The sequence below is a fragment of the Lipophrys pholis genome (genome assembly GCF_963383615.2).
Source record: "Lipophrys pholis genome assembly, chromosome: 20".
Classification (NCBI taxonomy): Eukaryota; Metazoa; Chordata; class Actinopteri; order Blenniiformes; family Blenniidae; genus Lipophrys; species Lipophrys pholis.
The window spans coordinates 13,634,733-13,656,118 of NC_137648.1; the positions used below are offsets into that span (position 1 = coordinate 13,634,733).

Sequence of the window (21,386 nt, forward strand, 5' to 3'; positions counted from 1 at the left end):
GGCTGGATGCTGTGTCAACTCTGCTGGATGAATTCAGGGAGAATCACTAAACCGCTTCTCTTACGCAAGAAAAATACAGATTCTAATCTTCCCCATTAAGTATGAAAGTGTGCCGCTGTTTGATCTCGGAGCTGCTTCTGTGTCGTCTTTGGCCTGCAGTCACGATCCGTTATGAAGCACTCGAAAACGATTCAGCCAGGAACACATCAGCCGACCCAGGATGTTGAAATGAATGATTGATGTTAGAAAGAGTGTTTAGAGACACTGGCGACGCTTTGGAGTGATTTTTAGATTTAGTTTAGGGGCACGAGCGCTGCGGGTAACAGTTCTCAGCAGTGTGTTGTTTTTCGCTGCGATACGAAGCTTTTAGGTTTCACAAGCCACAAATATTTCTGGTCTGGCTCGCAGGAAGTAGACCCTGAGAATGTCTGCCGTTTCATTTTCTTTCTGATTTCACTCGGCCTCTTGTGGCTTTGCGAGTAACGAGTAACGTCGCTATAAGCAAAGACAACGGTTTGCATCTCCGAGTGCACTTATGGGCGTTTCATGGCCGTGACCGCGCGATTAAAATTTAAAAAGATGATTCGAACTTAAAAAAAAAAATCAAATGAGGTGTTTGGAGAGATCAGGAGCTTCAGGAGTTTGTACGCTCACCTTCAACTGAGTTTTAGCTCGACTGACATAGACGAAGGTGATACGATAGCCTGAATAATAACCCTCTCGCGACTCTAACGCAGGGGTTTATTCAGATTTTTATCGTTGCAGATTTGTCAATCACACACAATGACTTTTTGTTCCTTTCACCTCAGCAGTTGATTTCTGGTAGGTTTAAATTACATGTTATTATGTGAGTTACTGAGCTACGTTTCGCTTAGAATTTCATGTATCTACTTCTAGATCCAAGTTTACCTCAATGTTTGATAACTTAACAGCTTTAATGTTACTGTGTGTTTTTGGCAGGACTCATGCAGATGTGTGACATGCTGGTTAATCTTATATGTGATTGGACAGTGGTACTGTGAAAGCCCCAGTTTTAGTTATGAGAAGTATGCAGTGGTTGAATTGTGTAAATTTATTTAAAAAAAAAAAATTTTAATCTGCCAAATTCAACTTTTTTATGGCAGGTTAGTTTTTCAGGGGTTTATAGTTTAACTGTGTTTTCCAAACTGTTTGTGTCTGTTCTGCAGCCGGGGAAGCAGAAGAAGAAGTTCTCCTCGTTCTTCAAGAGCCTGGTGATCGAACTGGACAAAGACCTGTACGGTCCGGACAACCACCTGGTGGAGGTCAGCTGACACGCCGCTCGCACGCCGCCGCGGCCGTGCACACGGCAACAGGGCTCGACGTAGAGGCTCTGCATTTCAGCAGATTTAATCCGTTCACCTCTGCAGACATTTCCCATGTGTTACGACTGTCGTTTCATTTGACTTTCTTTACGGTGACGTCACAAAAGATACCTTTGCAACAGTTCTTTCACATACCCTCGTTCATAATCAAATATCTCCTTATACCTGAAATACGGATTACTTGTGCATACATTTGTGCCACACATCGACCCCATGCTAATCTGTATTTCTGACTTGTCTCGATGCTCGATAATACCTTCTCTTGCCAACCGTAGAATGTAAATTGATCATTTAGCGTGCTGGAAGGCTCCGGTGTATCGGCCTCTAAGTGTCTGAACATTCTTGTTTCATTTGAAATGAACGCTTAAGTGTCAAACACAGATGTTCACCTTTAAATTAACGCTGGAAGTCTTGAGGAGTGACTCATCGAGTACGTGGCTTTTGTCTTCCTGGAGGACGGCGACTTCGCATCGAAACCCACGTGACAAGTCGAGGAGGTCTAAACTCGAGCCGGCTGGCAGGCGAGCAACTGCAATTAAAAAGAAAATAGATTATACAGCTTCGAATTAAACATTTTAATGATATTATTATGTTCAGCCGCCGTCCTTGAACCCACCGCAGTTGAGCAGCGTCCCCCTCAGCATCACAAAAAGAGCTGCTTTTGTGCGTCGAATGACAAGTCAAAGCGTCCGCTTTGAAGAAGTTTATTCATTTCAAATTTTGACGTTTGACCTCAGAAGATTTTCTTCTAAAGCTCATGTTACATTTCATGGCTGGAAAAGCAGAGATGTAAAGGTCCTGGCGTTGCTTGTGCATCTCACTGGAATGGCTTATTGCAGCAGTACGAACACAATGTTAATATTTATGTCTGGGCTCTGCTCAGTCAAAATATCTGCTGTGAAACAGGATACCTCTTTGTTTCTGAAGAGATACAACAACAACCCAAAAAAAAATTAAATAAATGGTGTCGCTCTCAGAATACTTTGGAATATGTTTGGGGAAAGCAACGTATCTCCGCTTCTTTGCCAAGAATTTAATGAGAAAATTGATACGGCTCTCACGTCTGTCCTCTTTTAAATGTGAAAGTACAAAGAGGACACGGTGAGTTCGTCACCATGAGTCTCCAGGAAGTCAAGAAATAATTCAGCACATCAGCCCTCAGTGAAAACCAACACTTTTTTTTTTTTTTTTTTGTTGTTTTTTTTAACTTCTTTTGTAAACAAGCGACATCTGGCAGTAAGTCGGTCTGGAGTACTTTAACAAGATTAGTTCGTTTTCCTGTCTGACTTTGAGAACTATTAACTTTGTAAGAGTATCGGTGAGAAGGTCTACGATCACTTTACATAGAATGTAAAAAAGATATATATATATATATATATATATTTCACTTGGAAATACACTGAAATTGGTAATGTTGCACATTTTCCCCTGACAATCAGCATTCATGAAATACTTTGCAAGACATTCAGCAGATAATTAACACATCCTTGGCAAACAAAGAAACAAACTTACAACAGACACTTGAAAATCGGGCAACAATTCATGGCCTCTCCCCGTTGCGGCAATATGGAAAAAAGCTCGGACGCTGCTTCATGAGAACCTGCGTGATTTGCTTTTCATTTCTCACTATTGCTAAATCGTGAAGAGTTCAAGACAGCTATACAACTTTTTCACAATTCAAACTATGACTTGGTGAGGCTCCGCGACTCACACCGGAAAGCTGCAGGTCTGTTGAGATATTTGAGAATTTGTTGTAACGCTGCCAGACAGGAGCATAAATCAGCACTGATTTTAGGAAACGTCACTACAAACGCTGGTTTAATTTCCCTTAAAATCTTCCCTGCAAAAATACCCGATTTCATCTGATGTGACAGGTTTCAAAAATCCCCCTTTTTCTAACAGATGGGACTGTTTATTTCTCGCCACAATCGCCCGTAATTCGACGCCAGCCTCGTTGTGCTCCACCCAAGTCGCAGTCTGAACATGCAGTTGCTTTTAATATTTGCTGTGTTTGATACAAACGTCCGGAGCAGTGACGTCATCCAGGCGACGGTAAAGCACGATGGATCCTCTTCGATACTCAGCTATGATAGAAGATTTATCGTCATGTGGCCAATATTCAGAGACCCTGAACAACAGTCCTGTTGGCCTCTTTGCAGGTCAGCGTTTTCATTTGAGGTCTCACTCATTTTCAATAACGGGTTTTTTTTTATGCGCCGTGCAAATCAGTTAATTGGACTGTTCAGCCATGCAGTCAAGGTCAATGAAAGCCTTTTGTTCACGCGCAGCAACAACGCTTCGCAAAACTCTTTTTTTTTTTCTCCCTTTTATCTGTGTTTTTGTCTGGCTTAATGTCAAAGCACCATCACCCCAGCTAACCCACTCTTTTCCAGGTCCCCATCAGATAAATGCAAAACAAAAGCTCGCAATAATGCAGGCCGCGCTCTCTTTTCTGTGAAGAACTGATTTTCTAAAGAAGCGGAAAGCAGAGTTTTTTGAATTTTCACTATACAAGGTTGTTTAAACATGCAGATGGAAAAAAAAAAAACAACTGCTTACTTATTTGAGGAGGGAAAAAAATAAAAGCATTAGGTGCCCTTCACTTCGTATCTTCACAAAATGTATTGGCTTTAAAAAACCACTTCAGGAGTTTCAGAGTGAAAATTATGATTTCTCAAGGTTCCTCATTTTAAGAGGGTATTTTAGCCGGGCACTCAGATGCTTCTCTTTGAATGATTCTCCATCAAAAGAATTTCATTTCTACCTTGAGGTACAATCAGTACTTAATTTGTTCTGAGTCAGCCATTGGTTGAAGGAAAAGCATTACTCTGAATTGCTTTCCAAGTTACCGCAATCCGCCGTGCTGGAGATGCTTTAAAGTGCTTTTCTTTTCAGTTTGTGAGTAGTTAAGAATAAGTGGAGATGTAAATAACATCCGTGATTAGATGCTGGAGAGTTGTTGAAATATGTAGAAACAAAGACTGAAGCACATATTTGTTTTTTGGAAATACTTGTATTTGGACATATAACATTGAATTTACAGGGTTTTTTGTTTTTTTCCCCTTCTCCAGCACTCCACTGATTGTCCTGAGTGTGATGACATTAAACCACATGGTTCACCTTTTGCCATGTTGCTTTTGTTGGCAAACACTGTCAGATTATCTTTACATTTTTAATTTCCAGACTTTGACATAGCTCGGTGAGTGCCGTCTCTGGACCCGTTCAGGGAAAATATATTAAAATTGCTCGAAAGCACAAAAACCTGATGACAGGGATTGAACAACAGTACAAGAACAACCATCCATCCAATTTTAATAAGGCCAGAGTGCAAGCCATTAATCCTCTTGAGTTCATCAGAAATATCAACCTCATGTTGATGCGAGAGAATAATCACCACAGTCACCGGGATTCATCGTAAGGCAACAATCCTGCGAGTCCTACGAGAAAACATATCAGCCTGTCCAATAAGAAGCATATTTGACTTATTTCAGCTTGAACTAGTGTGCTCACCTACGCACCAACTCACAGCCACTGTACCCAAACAACTAATCAAACCGTCAACCAACCTCTTATCAACAAAATTCAACTTATCCAACAAACAGAAAATCACCCAAACAAGAAACCAATCTACAAATCGAAACTGCCTCTCTTCACGCACGCCGGTAAAATTCTTCAGTTTGGCAACAGACATGTAACTCGACTGAACTGTTACAGCTGGAACAGGAAAGTTTTCCCAAAGGAGCCCAAGCGCTTGTAACCCAAAAAAAAAAAAAAATGACGTTTTCAAGGCTTTTACGGCTGAAATTAATTAGCACTGCTGAAATAAATGTGTGAAACAAACTGATAATTAAGTGTAATGACCGTACGGTCTAAACAAACGTGTGTGTGTGTGCGTGCGCGTGTGTGTGTGTTTTCTCTTTTGTTCAGTGGCACCGCACGCCCACCACCCAGGAGACGGACGGTTTCCAGGTGAAGCGGCCGGGAGACGTGAGCGTGCGATGCACTCTGCTGCTGATGCTGGACTACCAGGTGAGGGCGCCGCCGCGCGTCGTCTCGGAGCGCTCGTCCTTAAATAGAGCCTCCTCTGTCGCCGCAGTGTGACCAATGTGTGCCGTGAAATCAGCGGTTGTAGCGACAACCTGCAGGCCTCGCGTCAGACTGATAACCACTTTGCAGTGCATTTAAAAGGCTCCCATTTCAAACCTGACATCCGTTTGCAAGCCGGGGGAATACGATAAGGATGTAAGATGTGATGGGGATGATGTAAAGGGCTCCCGATGTGGGCGGTAGTGGAAAAAAAAAAGTGTTGTAACGCGATTATGTCGTGTTCGCAGCCTCCCCAGTTTAAGCTGGACCCTCGCCTGGCCCGCCTGCTCGGCATTCACACTCAGACTCGCTCCTGCATCATCCAGGCCCTGTGGCAGTACGTGAAAACCAACAAGCTGCAGGACTCTCACGACAAAGAGTACATCAACTGTGACAAGTACTTCCAGCAGGTGCGTCTTTCCTTGTGTTCCATATATAGACAGCGGGAAGTGAAGGGGGGACCTTTGGAAGAAGAAGGAACCTCCAAAACATGGCAGCGTTCTATGAGGAAACTTTTACTTTCAAGATATTTTAATTGAACGCCCTCTGCCGCAGATTTTTGACTGCCCTCGACTGAAGTTCTCTGAGATCCCTCAGCGCCTTACCAACCTCCTCCTGCCCCCCGACCCCATCGTCATCAATCACGTCATCAGGTGGGTTTTGGTTGAAAACATGACACTAACAATGATGGATGCTGAAAGAATGATTCCACCTCAACCACACCGACAGAGTTTGTTGGTATTTGGTGGCTCCAGGCAACTTTATTTCAGCAAAGTCTGAAAAAATGTGAATTTTGTTTGTAAAGATTTCAGACCTGTGCCTCTCGCCCTTCACTTCAAAAGAGAATCTATGGTGGTCATCAAATTTGAAGAAGAAAACAAATTCCAAGAGTTCCTCTCTATTTACTGGAGGCTTGGAGTTGAGTCCTGGACAACAATCAAAGCTTTTAATTACGATTATTGACGTTATCTCCAGTGCGTAACTGCAATTAGTCCATCGTTATGCACAAAATGTGTTAATAGATTCAGATATTGTGCCTTTTTATTTCAAAGGTCTGAATTAAAAGCTGAGGACCTTTTATTGAAGCTTTCTCTTTCTCAAGCTCTGTAAGAATTGCCTCCGCTGCACAAATTGATATTTTACCTTCGCGTTTTCTCTCCCCCTGCTTTCCCCGGCAGCGTGGACCCCAACGACCAGAAGAAAACCGCTTGCTACGACATCGACGTGGAGGTGGAGGATCCTCTGAAGAGTCAGATGAGCAGCTTCCTCCTCTCCACCGCCAATCAGCAGGAAATCGCCTCACTGGACAACAAGGTGAGCTCGCACGGTTCCTCTTCCTGCAGGCCACAACACAAGAACGTATGTATGATGTGGAACTAAATATGCATCTGGCTTCATTGGACGGTTGTAAATATGGATGGTAATAATAATGTGTTTTATAAATACCGCGCAAGAATGAGACAAAGTACATTGGGTTATTTATTTACTGCTGTGAAACAAAATATATACCAGTATATGTCAGGTGTTGCTCTATTATTTCACTATCTGTGGACACAGTTTCTTTATAGTACATTTTATAAAATACACTTAATAAAACCTTTTCGCTAACCAGTTTTAACTTTCTTTCTTTTTTTCTTTTTAATTAAATGATCTTCACCAGACCTTTATTACTACATTTAGAACCATTTATCATAAACACCGGCTCTACGTACATCTCATCATATCATTCTCAGAGCCTCCCGACTCTTCTCTCCATAAATAATCGAGCGGCTTGACCCGGAGCCAGACGTGTCAGAAAATGATCTAATGCTACTCACCAGGGAAGGAAAGAAAAAAATCATGACCTTGACATTAAACGTAACATTTTGGAGTACCTCCTAATGCGTTTTATTAGAGCTGTGTGTTTATTTCAAGGTTTTTAAGACGTGCAGACGTTCACTTTTAAATCTCCCTTCACAAGGTGGCGAATATAAACTGGTGACAAGTACTTAAGTTTTATGTAATTCTAGTTTTTTTTGGGGGGGGGATTTTCCACCACACCGTTTCAAGCGTTTTGGATCAATCTTGTTCATTTACATGGGACGTTTGAGGAAAACGTTGCGGCTGGTTTGTTGTCGTCCTGACCTGCAGCTGCATTGACTTGTTCGAGAGTCATTCTCACCTTTGCTGCCCTTCGTCCACACCTGGCGGCTTTGTCGGTTCAATTCCGCCCACTGAGCCACATCTGCTGCTCACAACGAGCCCTCGCCCTCACTGTGTCTTTCTCTCGCTCTGAGTGAAACAAGCACATTGGCTGGGAAATTAGTAAACCTCGCCGAGAGCAGGATGAGTCACCATCCCAATTTCTTGTCACAAAAAGAGAGCAGCAAGGAATATTATGTAGAAATGAACAAAAAGGACATTTAGGACTATTATTTAGCATGCATCAAGCTGAAGAGGAACCGTCTATAAGAAAAGAGGACACTTTTAAGAGTTAATCGTCAAGGCTTTTGTGTGTCTGTTAAGACGCGCATCATTAGTTTATAATGAAACACTCTGCAAACTCTGTTTTTTAAATCTTCTGTACTTGTGCTTCTTCAGATCCACGAGACCATCGAGTCCATCAACCAGCTGAAGATCCAGAGGGACTTCATGCTCAGTTTCTCCAGAGATCCTAAGGGCTACATCCAGGACTGGCTCAAATCCCAGAGCCGGGACCTCAAGGTTCGATATTGCTATTTATATCCTTGCTCCTCTCGTAGCCGCGCAGACCATTCCCGTTATATCATCTGACGTACAGTAATACCTCAGGATGTCGGAAACGGCATCATTCATAAATGCAGACCAGTCTAACTAACATGACAGGATTTCTATTTATTGTTGTCATTACTCTGTAATTAGCTCTTAAGGCACGTCCTTGAACAAGTCATACGCAACATGACGTTTACTACACAATGTTAGAAATGCCTGTAAAACCCGTATCATTGTAGTCTGCCTTTGTAATTATCCAACATGCATATTTTCTTCTTTTGTCATTGATCTTGCCGTCTCGCGGCCTGTAGCTAATGACAGACGTGGTGGGTAACCCTGAGGAGGAGAGGAGGGCTGCGTTCTACCACGAGCCCTGGTCCCAGGAGGCCGTCAGCCGCTACTTCTACTGCAAGGTGAGGAAACGTTGCCTCGGTGTCTTTCATACTCGCTTCACACTTTCCTGCGTCTGTCTTGTTCACATGACAGCATATTCACAGCTCTTCTACTCCGCTCTCTTTCCTTTTGACAGATCCAGCAGAGGAGGCAGGAGCTGGAACAGGCCTTAGCGGTCCGCAACACTTAAAAAAAAAAAGCCTTTTTGGAGTTTCTGATTTGGATGAGGTCATCGCTGAAGTTGGGTAAAACTCCAAATTTCAACTTCACCGAGGAGGTTTTTCATTTTTACTTGACAGCAGCGATGAGCATGTATGGAAGCCCGATCTAAGCGCACATCCATGTCCTCTGAGTGTTGGTCATGCAGGGCTATGAAGACATCGCCATTCAGCAGCAGCAGCAGCAGCAGCAGCAGCAGCAGCAGCAGCAGCAGCAGCAGCATCATGCCTCCAGCCACTCAGAGGTCAGCCCTGCTTTGTAAATAAGTCACTAGGAAACCCCTCCACATGTCGAACTCGCTCAGCCGGCTGCTCACAACAAACCACCACTGTGTTTTTTGGACTCTCATCTCAAAGGCAGAAACTGCTTGTGACGTAACCCGGTCGCTCCTCGCCGCACTCTGGATGAGTTTTTTTTTATTTTTTGTTTTTTTTATGTTGTCCTAATCTTTTTAAATTTTTCTATAAAGGCATGAGGTTGGGCGTGGGTTTTTTTGTTGTTGTTTTTTTAAGCCTGACTGTGTGCATTTCCATTTGTCGTCATAAGGAGAGTGCTTTTCGTAGGGTTAATTAATGACACCAGCAAAGTGGAGACGACACATGCTGTCTTTAAACCCTGAGGTGTGGATTTCATTCACTTTCTGGTTTGAGCGAACAAGTGAAAAAAAAAAAAAAAAAAAATCCTCCTCATATTATTAGCTCTGTGTCTTGTTCAAACTAAGTGTTTCAATGAAGGAGAAAACAAGTATTGATCCGAAAACTACAAATATGCCCGATCCACGTCAGGCCTTGTCGACTCACTGCCTATTTTTCAATGTAGTGTTTTGCCAGTTCAATGTCCTGAAAGTGTTACCAAAGGTTGCAACGAGAAGAAGAGAACATGATCACTGAAATAGAAGTGGGCAGAAATCCAGGCCTGGATTTAAATGAGAGAAATGTCCTTTTCAGATAGCTCGATAAATTCACTCCTGAACCCCTAAAAAATGATGGCTTGAACCAGGGGTCTGAATGGGTGGGAGGACGCTGGCAACAAAAAGTATATGAAATCAGTGTGATCTTTATATGGAGACGGTTACTGTTTTAGTCACTCAAGGTTTTGCACTACAGCTTATTTTATCATTTGAGTTTGTCTCCATTACACTTTCCAAAAAATTCTGTATTCAATTTAGATTTTTTTAAGCTTTATTAATCCCCCCCCAAAAAAATCTTATTTGGACTCCTCCCACTGAAGCCCCCCCCCCCCCCCCATGGAGATGGACTGATTTAAACCCAGGTCGAAGAGTTTTTCTCCACTTCTAATTTTTTTTATGTTACACACACAAACAAACAAACAAAAAAAATGAAGGTTTCTTTTTTTTTTTTTTTCAAGAGATGTGAATGTAAATATGTTTTTTTTTTCCCCCCTTGAGAGGGCCAGCTGTACAGTATATGACAGACTATCTGTGTGTTTGTTTTGGTGAGGGGAGGGCAGGGGAGGGAGGGGGGAAGTTACACGCTGCAGCATGGGAGCTCCATGAGTTTTAGATTAGTGGGGCAGGAATGTTAGCGTTCCTCTGCGGCCTATCTTGGGTGGGGGTGATTTATTTTAGGTTCTACGCCGTGTCGTATCGTGGGAGCTGGAAGCTTCAACAAAGACAGACCTCCCTCGCTTTTGAGTCTCAGTAGCTGTAACACACAATATAATCAACACCGGTCTCATTTTCCACCTGTGTTTTTTTTTTTTTTTCAACAAAACTTGACCTGTATGTATATGTTGTTGGAGACTCTTTTTTTTTTTTTTTTTTTTTTTTTTTATTACTCTGATCTTGGTGAAGCCTTTTTTTTTTTTTTTCGGGGGAGGTTTCTTTGCACTGTGCTGTGACTCTTTGTCGGGACTCTCTTGGTCATGGGTGAGGCCCTCCTTTACTATCCCAGCATACTCAAAAAGTGATTGGATGATTTCACGATGACCTATGCATGCTCCACGGACTTTAACTGACACATCTGATGAGACGATATGTGTAAATACAAGAAGCTGGCAGCAAGCGGCCTGTGTGATGAGCCAGGGACGCTCGCCGCATTCGACGAAATGCCTTCTGGAAACTTTTTTGCCAAAAATGACATGCCCTACCAGCAACTAACTGTAGGTATGATTTTTTGTTTTGTTTTTGTTTTTCTGAGTTGTTGTTTTTTTTTTACTAGGACTAAGTTATATTAACTGCACTCAGTAGAGGTAGTCATAGGTAGTGATCTTGGTCCTGTGTCTGACCTGAAGTGATTGTTTTTCTTTGTATGAGCAGGGCATTCACATGGTTGTCACTGAGTCACTAGCGCTCTCTAGTGGAGGAAACTACAAGCTGCGGCTCCTCGGCGCTGATCAGAATACACTGCTCACAAATGTTTCGGGATATTTGGTTTTTGGGTGAAATTAATGAGGAAAAAAAGTGCATGCTACAGTGATATTATATCATGAAAATAGGGCATTTAATAGAAGCATGCAATGATGATTTCCTCATCTTAAACCGTTGAATGAAACAAAGACCAACTACAGTGGAGATTATATCCTTGTCTCAGTAACTTGTCATCTTCCCTTGAGCATCAACAACGACATCTCACGCTGTTCACAAGGCGACTTGTTGTCTGCTGAGGCCTGAAACTCTTCTTGAAGGGCGGCCCTCAGGTCACTGAGGTTGTGGGTACAGAGTTACGAGCCTCTGCACAGAGACTCAGCTGATCCCTCATGTTTTCTGTGAGATTCAGGTCTGGAGAAAGTGCAGGTCTCTCCATTTAAAGTAAGCCAGCCTCCAGCAGCTGTTCCCTCATGATGCCGCCTCGAGCTGGAACATGAAGACGAAGTTAGGACTGTGTTCATGCAGGGGCACAATGACTGGAATATGTCATTCTGGTAGTATGGGCTACCATACACAAAGTGAGCAGTTCTGTGATTAGCTCGACACGCCTGTCCACACTCTAACACGGCAGTGGCTGATGCATAGTGCTCAAATACCTGTTTAAAGGTTAGAAAGGTCATAGTGCATTTCAATTCCATCCTGAAATTTCACCCTAAAGCCGAATATCCCTTAGTTTTTGTGAGTGGTGCATGTGACAAAACGTTTAAACAAACTACTGTGTTCTGTTGGCTAACACCCTGGCGTACTGTTGACATGTTTGTCTCAATCCCTGCATGTGTTTCTGAAGAGCGGGAGCTGCTCTTTCTCTCTGTTGACACTGCTGTTAGAGGGTCACCGACAGGAAGTTTATAGTATATATGATACTGTATATCTGTAAACAGCAACACTTGTTTGGTGATTCCATTACAAGAGACAAAGAAGGAACAAAAAAACAAACAAAAAAAAAAAAAGGGAAAACAGCTGCAACACTGCGAGACAGCCTGGATGTAAATAAAGAAGCGCTTGCCAAAGTTTGTAAATGCCATGATATCTGAAGTGTCTTGCTTTATTTTTTCACATCGTTACGACGGCACCATCTTCTCACTCCGCTTGGGGTTCGGAGCTAAAGAGCCAGGGCCCCATCAAAGTTGGCTAAGAGAGATATCCATAAATGCCTGGAAACAATATTTCAATTAAGTATGGAATTAGATGCTCTGACAATGTATCTTGGTACCATAATAATAAGCTCAAATACTTAATGTATTACTTCAGGCAAGAAAGCAGTCACCACAGAGTGGTATCTGCACAATGAAAAAAACTAGCATTGTCTATATAAAATGCAAAAAGGAAAATGTGGATAGGATGGACTGGATGCATTGCTTTATACAGATCTAAAAACAGCAGCCACACAGCTGATAGATCATCTCACTCTTACTTAATATTTTTGCCTTTTCTCATCTAAACATTTTTAATGATCTTGTATTCTACCGTATGTGAGTCTAATGTGTACAACATATGATCAAGAGAAAGGGTTTCCTGCCTCATGGTGATCTCAAACCCTCACAATTAAAGTCAGTGGGTGAATAATTCAATTTGAGTTTTGCGTGGCAGTGACAGGAAGTGATGGAAAGATTATAGTGGGGCTCCTTAGTTTGAATCAGCTTCGTCCGATGTTTCCATCCACGCTGAGCTCACCTTCAGACACAGTTAAACAGGTTTATTGTCCTCGCCGTGTATCCACTGGACTGGAGCCAGCGAGTCTGATCAAATAGCCGAGGGTCGTACCCGTGGTCGCCGGACATAAGTGAGGGGATCATTATGAAAACGAGGAAAGGCAGAGCCGTTCTTCTCTCACTTGTTCAGCCATAAAAACCTATGTTAGTGCTTTAATGTGATGTGATATGCCACATTGCTCTGGTATATGGCCTGCTGCTAACAAGAAAAGTCCTTATCAGACTTCAGATAGTCTTGAATAAGGTCACCAGACTACTTAGTGCTGCACACACAGACTCCCTGTAGAAGTCAAACTTTAGGAAGGCACACTGTGATTTATAAAGAAAGGGATATCACCAGGTATAATCTCTAATCGAAGGTACTATCAACCTGATTCACTGCCAGCCCATTTGTGTCCCATCAATCTCTCTAACAGGCATAAAGTAATAAAATGAAATTAAATATTTCTTGAATCTTAAAACAAGCAATACTATCCAGAAGAATGAGCTCATCTGTTCCACGGACAAAGCAACAATAGATAAATCTGGTTGTGTGTATGGAACTCTACACAATGAGGAAGAGGAAACATTAGGAGAAAAAAAAAAAGTTTTTCTCTACAATCTCAACAGAGTGTATGTTAGTTTATATAAAAACTGCTTCTAAAAGTGATCAGATTAACGTTTTTCATGGGTTTTGTCCAATCACCTGTTAGACGGAGAAAATGACTCCTCTCATTTTCCTGCTTCAGTGTTGACTTTGTGCCCGGACTCCTCGCTGGGGAAACGTTTCTTCAGAGGTGGCGGACAGACTTTTTATTGTTCGCTGACCTCACCACAAGGAAGCAGGTGGAGGTCTGCTCTTTTCCTTTGCGAGCCGACTGCAGCCCCGCTCCCCCCTCAGAATGAGCCCCTTTCACTCTGCCGCCCCGAGCCGACAACCCCTCACACCGAGACGTTGTGTGGGTGGAGGTGGAGGAGGAGTAGGCTGCAAGAAGCAAGCCATTCAGACTATTCAGCAACGTCTGCAGGAAGGTTAACCGCCATTGCCACTATGCTAGGGAGCTCCGACCCTCCCTCTGGGCACTGGGTTCACTTCTCTCCCTTAAACACACACTTATACAGAATTCTCGCCAAAAATCCCAGGGAGGCCCGGGCAGGGGTGGAGATTTACTGACTTAATGCGAGGAGACGAGGCGGGGCGGACTCCTCCGGAACAAACTGTTCACTGCCTGCAGGCCCCGCAGCAAAGCCTACGGACTACAAGACACATTACTCTGGATATGAGCAAACCATCATTACTGAGCAGCACAGTCTTCTTCCTCTTCGGCTCTGCCGAGCAGAAAACACACACACACACTTCCAGGAATAACAGCTTCAGCTCCACACAAACAACCTCCAAACAGAGAATCATCCTCTAATGAGAGAGAGAAACGAACACAGTCACACATTCGGAATGAAGAAAACAGCTAGAGTGCAAATATCACTCTTTAATATATATATTTAAAAAAAAAAAAAGAACATTTGAAAGAAAAGGCAGCCAGCAACTTTATATTATTTCAGACATCTTCATGAAGGAAGACTTATTGCTCAACTTTATTTTCTTATTTATTAACAGTGAAGCCTTTTGTTGATCATGAATCCATCACATCTCTGAAGAAAAACAAATATATAAATATGGTTTCCCGCCTCCTGGATGAATACGTGAACAGAAGGAATCAAAGCGAGAGCTCCTGCGTCAGTCTGTTCAGGGAGTTGTACAAAGTGACACCTCCCCGACTCATTCATCACCTTGACGAGACAGATTTAAAGTCTGAAGTTTTCATGCGTAGCGCCCGGCTCGGAGGATTGTCGCTGCATGATAAAACTGTCAGCTCAGACATCGGCACTCATCTGATCCGCTGAAAAGTCCTTGAGTGAAATAGTGCTGCTTCCTGGCTGATCCTGACCTCTGTTTACCCTGTACAGCAGCGAGAACGGCGGTAGACGTGTGTGTGTTCAAAGTTTTTGTGAACGTCCTCCACGGTTCAGTTCCGGCGTCTATGTGCTGTTGGCCTGCTCCTGCTCGAACAGAGCCATCGCCAGATGCGAGCGTGAGCCCAGACCCTCCAGGTTGCTGAGGACACAGCGGTGGTAGATGTCCTCGCTGAAGCGAGGGTTGCACGCCCGACGCACGTATTTCTGGATGAGCGCGGGCTCCACGGCTCGGAACACGTGCAGGCCTGAGTAGCGGACGAAAATGTCATACACGTCCATGCTTTCCAGCAGCTCCTCGTTGTCCAGGATGTCAGCCGCCATCTTGGTCCGGGCGGTCATGTAGTCCGCGTTGTAGAAGCAGGCCTCGTCGAAGACGTGCCGGTCAAAGTGTCCGTCCCGCAGCGAGTCGGAAGCAAAGGTAGAGGAGGCGGCAGAGGGCTGCTGGTCGCGGTACATGACGGCGGGGTTGAACTCCTGGAAGTGGATGGGGAAGAAGACCTGCCAGTTGCTGATGGCGTTCATGCGGCAGCGGTTGAGAAAGTCGGCGTTGACCTCCGTCCAAACGCTCGCCAGGAAAAAAAGCGTGTCCACCGGGTGCTTCTTGGAGATGATGTCCATCAGTTTGACCTGCGAGGGAACTTCGGTCTTCACACTGATCCAGGGGATCTTCACGTCGCCGTAGCGTTTCTCCACTTCCCCGATCATGGCCTTGATACCAGCAAACACGTCTGTTTGGCTGACTCGCTGTGCATCGAACGGATCGTAGATGAACAAGAAGGTCAGCAAAACGTTGTCGTGAGTGTCCAGTGTGTTCATCACATACATGTCGAGGAAGTTTCCAACGTAGTCCTGATCCTGGGCAGTGACGGGCAGGATGACCTGCACTCGCGTTGCCTCCGTTACATACGGCATGGGGATGATCTCAACTGCACTCAAAGGTCGGAGCAGGTTGACCCGCTTGGCGATGACCTGACTGTGGCCTTTCTGAGTGTAGGCCTCCAGGGCGAGGTCCAGCATGTACTCCATGCCACGCGTGGGATCGAAGCGGCGGTAGCCGTTGAGAAGCCGCCGCTTGCGGAAGCGGAGCTGCGGCTGGTAGCGCTCGTTCAGGCGCTCCACCGCGATCTCCAGAACCGCGTTCACGTCGGCACGGTCGGCTCCTCTCATCTCACACTTGGGAGAGCTGTCCACGCAGGAGTAAATGTGCTCCTCGGTGAAGTACTCCCAGTTGATCACCTCAAAGCGAGTCCTGGGCTTGAAGGGAGGGTTGATTCCGATCGGCCACGTCACTCCAGCTTTACCCTCCGGCGTCAGGTCGCTGAGGTTGTTGATCTGCATCTGATGAGTACACACACAGAATCCATATAAAAATCTAGGTCATAATCAAACCGCTGTTTACATATTTTACTGCTCCTCAGAGGGAGTGACAATTAAAATCAACTCAGACCAGCTTTCGTTAAGCTTCGAGTTCTTTTCAGGTACTAAAACATCTCAGAGCAATTTACAGATCATAACAGTCACTTCACTTCTCAACAAAATCACTCTCTCTCTTGCTTTGGTTTGCTGACATGTAGAAATACTGTACCAGTCAGGCTATTCTGCTGAGGCTTGAATAGTGGGTGCAGTGGAGAGGAAAACAAAATGTATGTGTGGACATAACACTCAGCGGGCACATGCTCCCGTCAGGAATGAGTCATGCATTTGTTTACAGATGCTCAGCAGCACAAACCTGCAGCTGCTGGATCTGCATGTAGGTCCAGTCCAGCTCGATCTGACTGAAGCGCTTGTGCAGGCGGTACATGACATTCGGTTCAGACACGGGATGAACCGTGAAGGCATTTTTAAACTGGGCGCTGTCTTCGCGCTCCGGGTCTGCGTTTTTCCCGAGCTCAAAGTAACGATAAGTCATCTCCTGCGAGTCACACAAACGTTGACACAGGAAACAAATGTTAGGACAGGGGAAATTCTTACACACCACATCAGAATAATGAAAAAAATATACTTTGCAAAATCACAAATGAATTAACTTTTTTTTTTTTTTTTTAAATAACTGGAGATGTTTTTGGAATAACCAAAATTAGAGTGGCCTTGTGACTCCCTCACAACTTTCATGGAGTTGAACATGCAATAATGTAAAATGCACAAAAAAAAACAAAACACTTCAATATATGATGTTGATGACTTTGTTATTTGTATTTCTGAAATACATTGGGGGTTTTTGTGTGTTCTTGGGCCAAATTTCAACAAAAAAACGTTTTTCTTTTTTTTTAATATGATTCCACCGGCAGCATTTCAGTTATCAACTTTGTTGTTTTCAGTCATTTTTCCTTGATCTTTGTGCTTCTGACTCGAATCAGTTGATGTACTGCAGTTCAGTTTGTCTTTTGCAATAACATGTTGACACAATCTATCATACAATCCCCACTTTTATGTTTTAAGTTTATAAATACGGTTATAACAAAGAGTTACCCATATCTATGTCAATCCCCACAGATTAGTATGCGTTTTGTCTCGTTTTGTTACCTGGTGCACCTCAACACAGCTCAGACCCAGATAGTCAATAATGCAGCGGCCCAGCCACTCGTCAGGCCTCACACTGAGGATGTCGTTACGGCAGGTGTCCAGATGGGGCTGCAGACGGGCCAGTAGACTGCGTGACAGCAGGTAGCCGTATCCTCCGTGGCAGTACCGTGCTTTCTCCTCCCCGCCGATGAACTCCTCCGCCCGGCCCATGTACAGGTCCTGACCCGCGCTGAGGTGGCCCACCAGCTCCGACAGGCGGTCTGCCTGCAAGTAGGTGTCGTCCTGGGCTAACAAGAACCAGTCGTAGTCGGAGCCGTAGTGCTGGTGGAGGTGGCGCACCGTCTCGTACATCAACCACACGGGGCGGTCGTCTCCGTGGGCGACCACAGTCATGCCGTGAGGCACCTTGGGACTGCGCAGGCCCGTGAAGAAAAAGGTGCGATGGAAGTGGTGGGCGACTGTGCGATTCACCGCCACGGCCAGCGTGTTGAGGGTCGCTCTGGAGGTCAGCACGCCCACCAGCAGTCGCTCTCTGATGCCCAGTTCAGTATGAATGTATCTCGTTCTGGAGAGAAGGACAAGAACGGAAAAGATCTGACCAAACAATGACGCACAAGCAGGATGAAGGTGGCACCTTGCCTTGAGAATTTTTCTGCTTCCATTACAGGAAATTACAAAGCTAACAGAATCTTTAGTGGAAACTTACGGGTTTTTTTAAGAAACAAGCAAATATCAAAATTTTGAACATGAGAAAGTTTTCTGTCAACAATGAGACGGTGAAACAGGACAGAATAATATTGAATAAATCTCATCAGAGCTATTTAAAAGATTCATCTGATATGATCTCTAATCAGAGGAGCAGACCACCTATGATGTTTACACAATTTAGTTTATTTAGATTATCACAGAAGAGATTTAGATGTAATCCTATTAAATAGAGATGTTCGAAGGCTAAACACAGTGTGTTCAAATTGTGTGTAGTTTCTAAAACTAAAATCTGGTTACATTCAAAGTGGTTAAATGCAGTCAGGTCAGTGTGGATGAAAGGTAACAACCTGTCCTTATTGCTTTGAAGCACATATTCTATATTTGAATACATTATAATGACATTTGTCAGCTGGTTTAATAAGAGAGTGAAGTCCAAAACAATCCAAAATGTGAAATTATTTTGATGCAGAAATACTTTATATATCCTGATAAAGTTTGTTAGGTGAAGCTTTTACTACCAAACCATTCGTAATCCTTTATGTCGCCATTTGACCCTCACATAAACTGCAAAATATTTAAAAACAAGATACAAGTCTTATCTGGTGAAGAAAATCCTCTACAACTGACTAAATGTGATATTTGCATGTATCAGGATGTGTTGACCTTTCAGTGACAGACCCTAAGGTGCAAAAAAGACAAAGTAAAGGCAAACTTTGCCCCTGATCTTACCTGAGGACTTTCTTGTGTGGCTTGTTGGGGTCTTTGTGGTAAGGCACGATACGTGGCTCAACGTCTTCCTCCCCAGCTCCATCCCTGGGGTCCCTCTGGGTGTCCCCTCTCCCCATGAAGAGCCTGCCATTGCTCAGTTCATCTCTGCAGGGGTCGTCTGTATCTCCCTGTGTCCAGGGCACCATGAGGAGACTCAGGCTGCAGCCCAGAGACAGTCCGAGGATCAGGGGCAAGGCAGGCCTGAACAGGGCCAACAACGAAGACACACGCATGGCTGGTAGTTCTGATCCGAGCCACACTACAGATCGTCTGACATTGCCAACAGCACTCCCGACTTTAGATCACTTTCTGCATGGGCCCCACGGGAAGCAGAAATTATAGAAAAGATCCTCAATTATCAGATCATAAGTCATGAGTGTCTGATCCACCTCTGAAGTAAATGTGAATGATAAATACTTTTACCATAAAATCCCCAACACGACAAGACATGCAGTCATTGTGAAAGTGCAGCCACTCTGTCCTCGTAAAATAACAGTTACACACAGTCAGTGAGACAAACTGATCCAGCTGGTTATCTTCATCATCACCGCTGTAGTCTTCACGTTTCCTTAATTAGCATTAACATTTTTAGGGGGGGGGAGATAGTTAGCTTCACGCTAACTGCTAATTCCAAACTCCCACAGCCGAACCGTTAAACGTCACCAGGTAACGTTAGTAGTTTAAATTTAATCTAGTTTCAGAGGAGCGAACGGTTTCATTAGGTTTAGGAAACAGAAACGTTATTGTCTGCCGGAGGAATAAGCACAGCTAGCAGGCTAACGGCCGTTTTCGGTTGTTTCAGCGCAGAAACGACGACCGACGAGTCTCGTCCACGTCCATCCGTCTCCTCGTCGAAAAACAGTCCAGCACGGCGGAACACAAGTCCTCCATGTTCGTCGGGGTTTTCTACTTCCTCTTGAATGCGAGTGCCAACACACGCAGAGAGAGACAGAGAGAGGGGGGAGAGAGAGAGGGGGGGGGGGGGGGGGGGGGGGGGACAGAGAGCGAGAGAGCAGAAGCAGCTGGTTTCCACTACGAGCTGAGCTGAGCTCCCCCGCTACGCTGCTGCAGCATCACCAGGCAGAGAAGCACAGCGGCGGCGGACCGCTCGCTGAGGAGTCACACTGGGTGTGTTGGAAAAAAAACGAAGACATCTATATATTTGGATGCCTGTAAGTTCTATTCCCACAGTGGACAGGTCACCACTTGAGCATGACCCTTGACCCCCCCCAGCAGTCCCCAGGGCACCCTAATGGAAATGGCCACCACATCCTGGAAATAGGATGGGTAAATGCAGAAAAAGAATCAAGAAAGTTTGATGACTGAAATAGTTAATTTACAGCACACAAGCAAGAAATTTTTTTTAGTATATATGACATTTTAATACCATGGTATGTCTAACGGGACTGCATGATAGTGTGGAATTTGCATGTTCTCTCTGTGTGTGCACTCCGGTTTCCCAAAACATGCATTTCAGATTGTTTAAGTTAGTGTGAGTGTGTGTAGTTGATAGGCAACATTGATCATTGATCATTGTGAATGCCATAAAAATATTATCTTCAAAGCCAGAGGACCACATTTCCTCTGGAATTTTTTAGTTGAGTTTATGATTTTGGTCCTTAATAATGAAGTAGCAGCTGCATGTGGCCTGCTGGATTCCTGCAAGTTTAAATAATCAGCATCTGGACTCAAACTAAACTCTTCACCAAGGTTACAAGCTTTTGTGTTTATGTATGAACCAGTAATAGCAGGTATCTCTTATGTAAGGGGCAGTGTATTTATTAGCCCTCTCTGGTAGAGATTTGAGGCACAAACTAGTGTGTTTTGTTGTTTTACATCTAATAATTTTTTTGATGGATGATGACACGTTTGAAATATGAGATATCAGAAATATAGTGCATAGAGCTTCAAGTCAAGCTGACCTACCCAGATGCGGAGAGAACAAGTCTCCCCTCATCCTCATGTCCCAGACATGCATCCTACTACAATACTAGACAGATATTTCTTACTCTTTCAATCCTGCATACCAACATTGAAGCAAACCCTATGTTCCTCTCTTTGGAAGAAAGGAAGATTCACCACCCAAAAGATGCACCTTGGCATTTTCCTTTCTTCTGTTAAGATGTGTAATACTCTTAAGGTTGATGTCCAGTGGCTTGGAAGCTTTCTGCCTTGTGCAATTCATGAAAATAATTGACTACTCAGACCACAATTTTTTATCATTACTCAATAAAACCATTGTAAACTTCTCAATTTATTTTGTGCAGTTAATTAACCCTAAAGGGATTTTAGGATGTGGGAGGACCGAGATAATAAATTAATATCCAATGGGAGAACATGCAAACTCCACATTGAAAGCCCCCCAAAGATTATTTCCATGTAAAGTAAAAAAAAAAATCACTGACTTTACCCAGCCTTGTATGGCTCTTTATTTTAATTTTTTTCTGACTGAGTTTGTTGCCAGTTCAGGTTCAAATCAGTATTTCACTGCAGTCCCACGAGAGGAGGAGGAGGAGAGGGAGGTGCCTATTCTTCTACCCGCCCCTTTCGACCATATATGGC

General features: G+C 44.0%; 2 protein-coding genes across 11 annotated transcripts in view; one reads left to right on the forward strand and one right to left on the reverse strand.

The window, feature by feature from the left end:
* smarcd3b (SWI/SNF related BAF chromatin remodeling complex subunit D3b) overlaps positions 1-9,431 on the forward strand; it is a gene marked incomplete at its 5' end in the record, with an annotated part of 44,472 nt that extends 35,041 nt beyond the window's left edge. For all 10 annotated transcript variants that reach the window (XM_080489103.1, XM_080489100.1, XM_080489104.1 and 7 more), the window contains 8 exons: positions 1,188-1,283; positions 5,271-5,372; positions 5,678-5,839; positions 5,985-6,082; positions 6,608-6,743; positions 8,010-8,132; positions 8,471-8,572; positions 8,689-9,431. In XM_080489103.1, coding sequence (XP_080345229.1) covers positions 1,188-1,283; positions 5,271-5,372; positions 5,678-5,839; positions 5,985-6,082; positions 6,608-6,743; positions 8,010-8,132; positions 8,471-8,572; positions 8,689-8,742 — 873 coding nt within the window. In that variant the 3' untranslated portion in view covers positions 8,743-9,431. The remainder of the gene's footprint in view (positions 1-1,187; positions 1,284-5,270; positions 5,373-5,677; positions 5,840-5,984; positions 6,083-6,607; positions 6,744-8,009; positions 8,133-8,470; positions 8,573-8,688) is intronic.
* A 4,895-nt stretch (positions 9,432-14,326) lies between these two features.
* On the reverse strand, positions 14,327-19,746 carry chpf2 (chondroitin polymerizing factor 2). The gene is made up of 5 exons (XM_080489650.1): positions 19,248-19,746; positions 18,786-19,133; positions 17,349-17,913; positions 16,555-16,737; positions 14,327-16,163 (listed from the first exon to the last, which is right to left on the reverse strand). Exons 2-5 carry the CDS (start codon positions 19,055-19,057, stop codon positions 14,889-14,891), a joined length of 2,295 nt encoding a protein of 764 aa, XP_080345776.1. The 5' UTR covers positions 19,058-19,133; positions 19,248-19,746; the 3' UTR covers positions 14,327-14,888.
* Between the last annotated feature and the right edge of the window lie 1,640 nt (positions 19,747-21,386).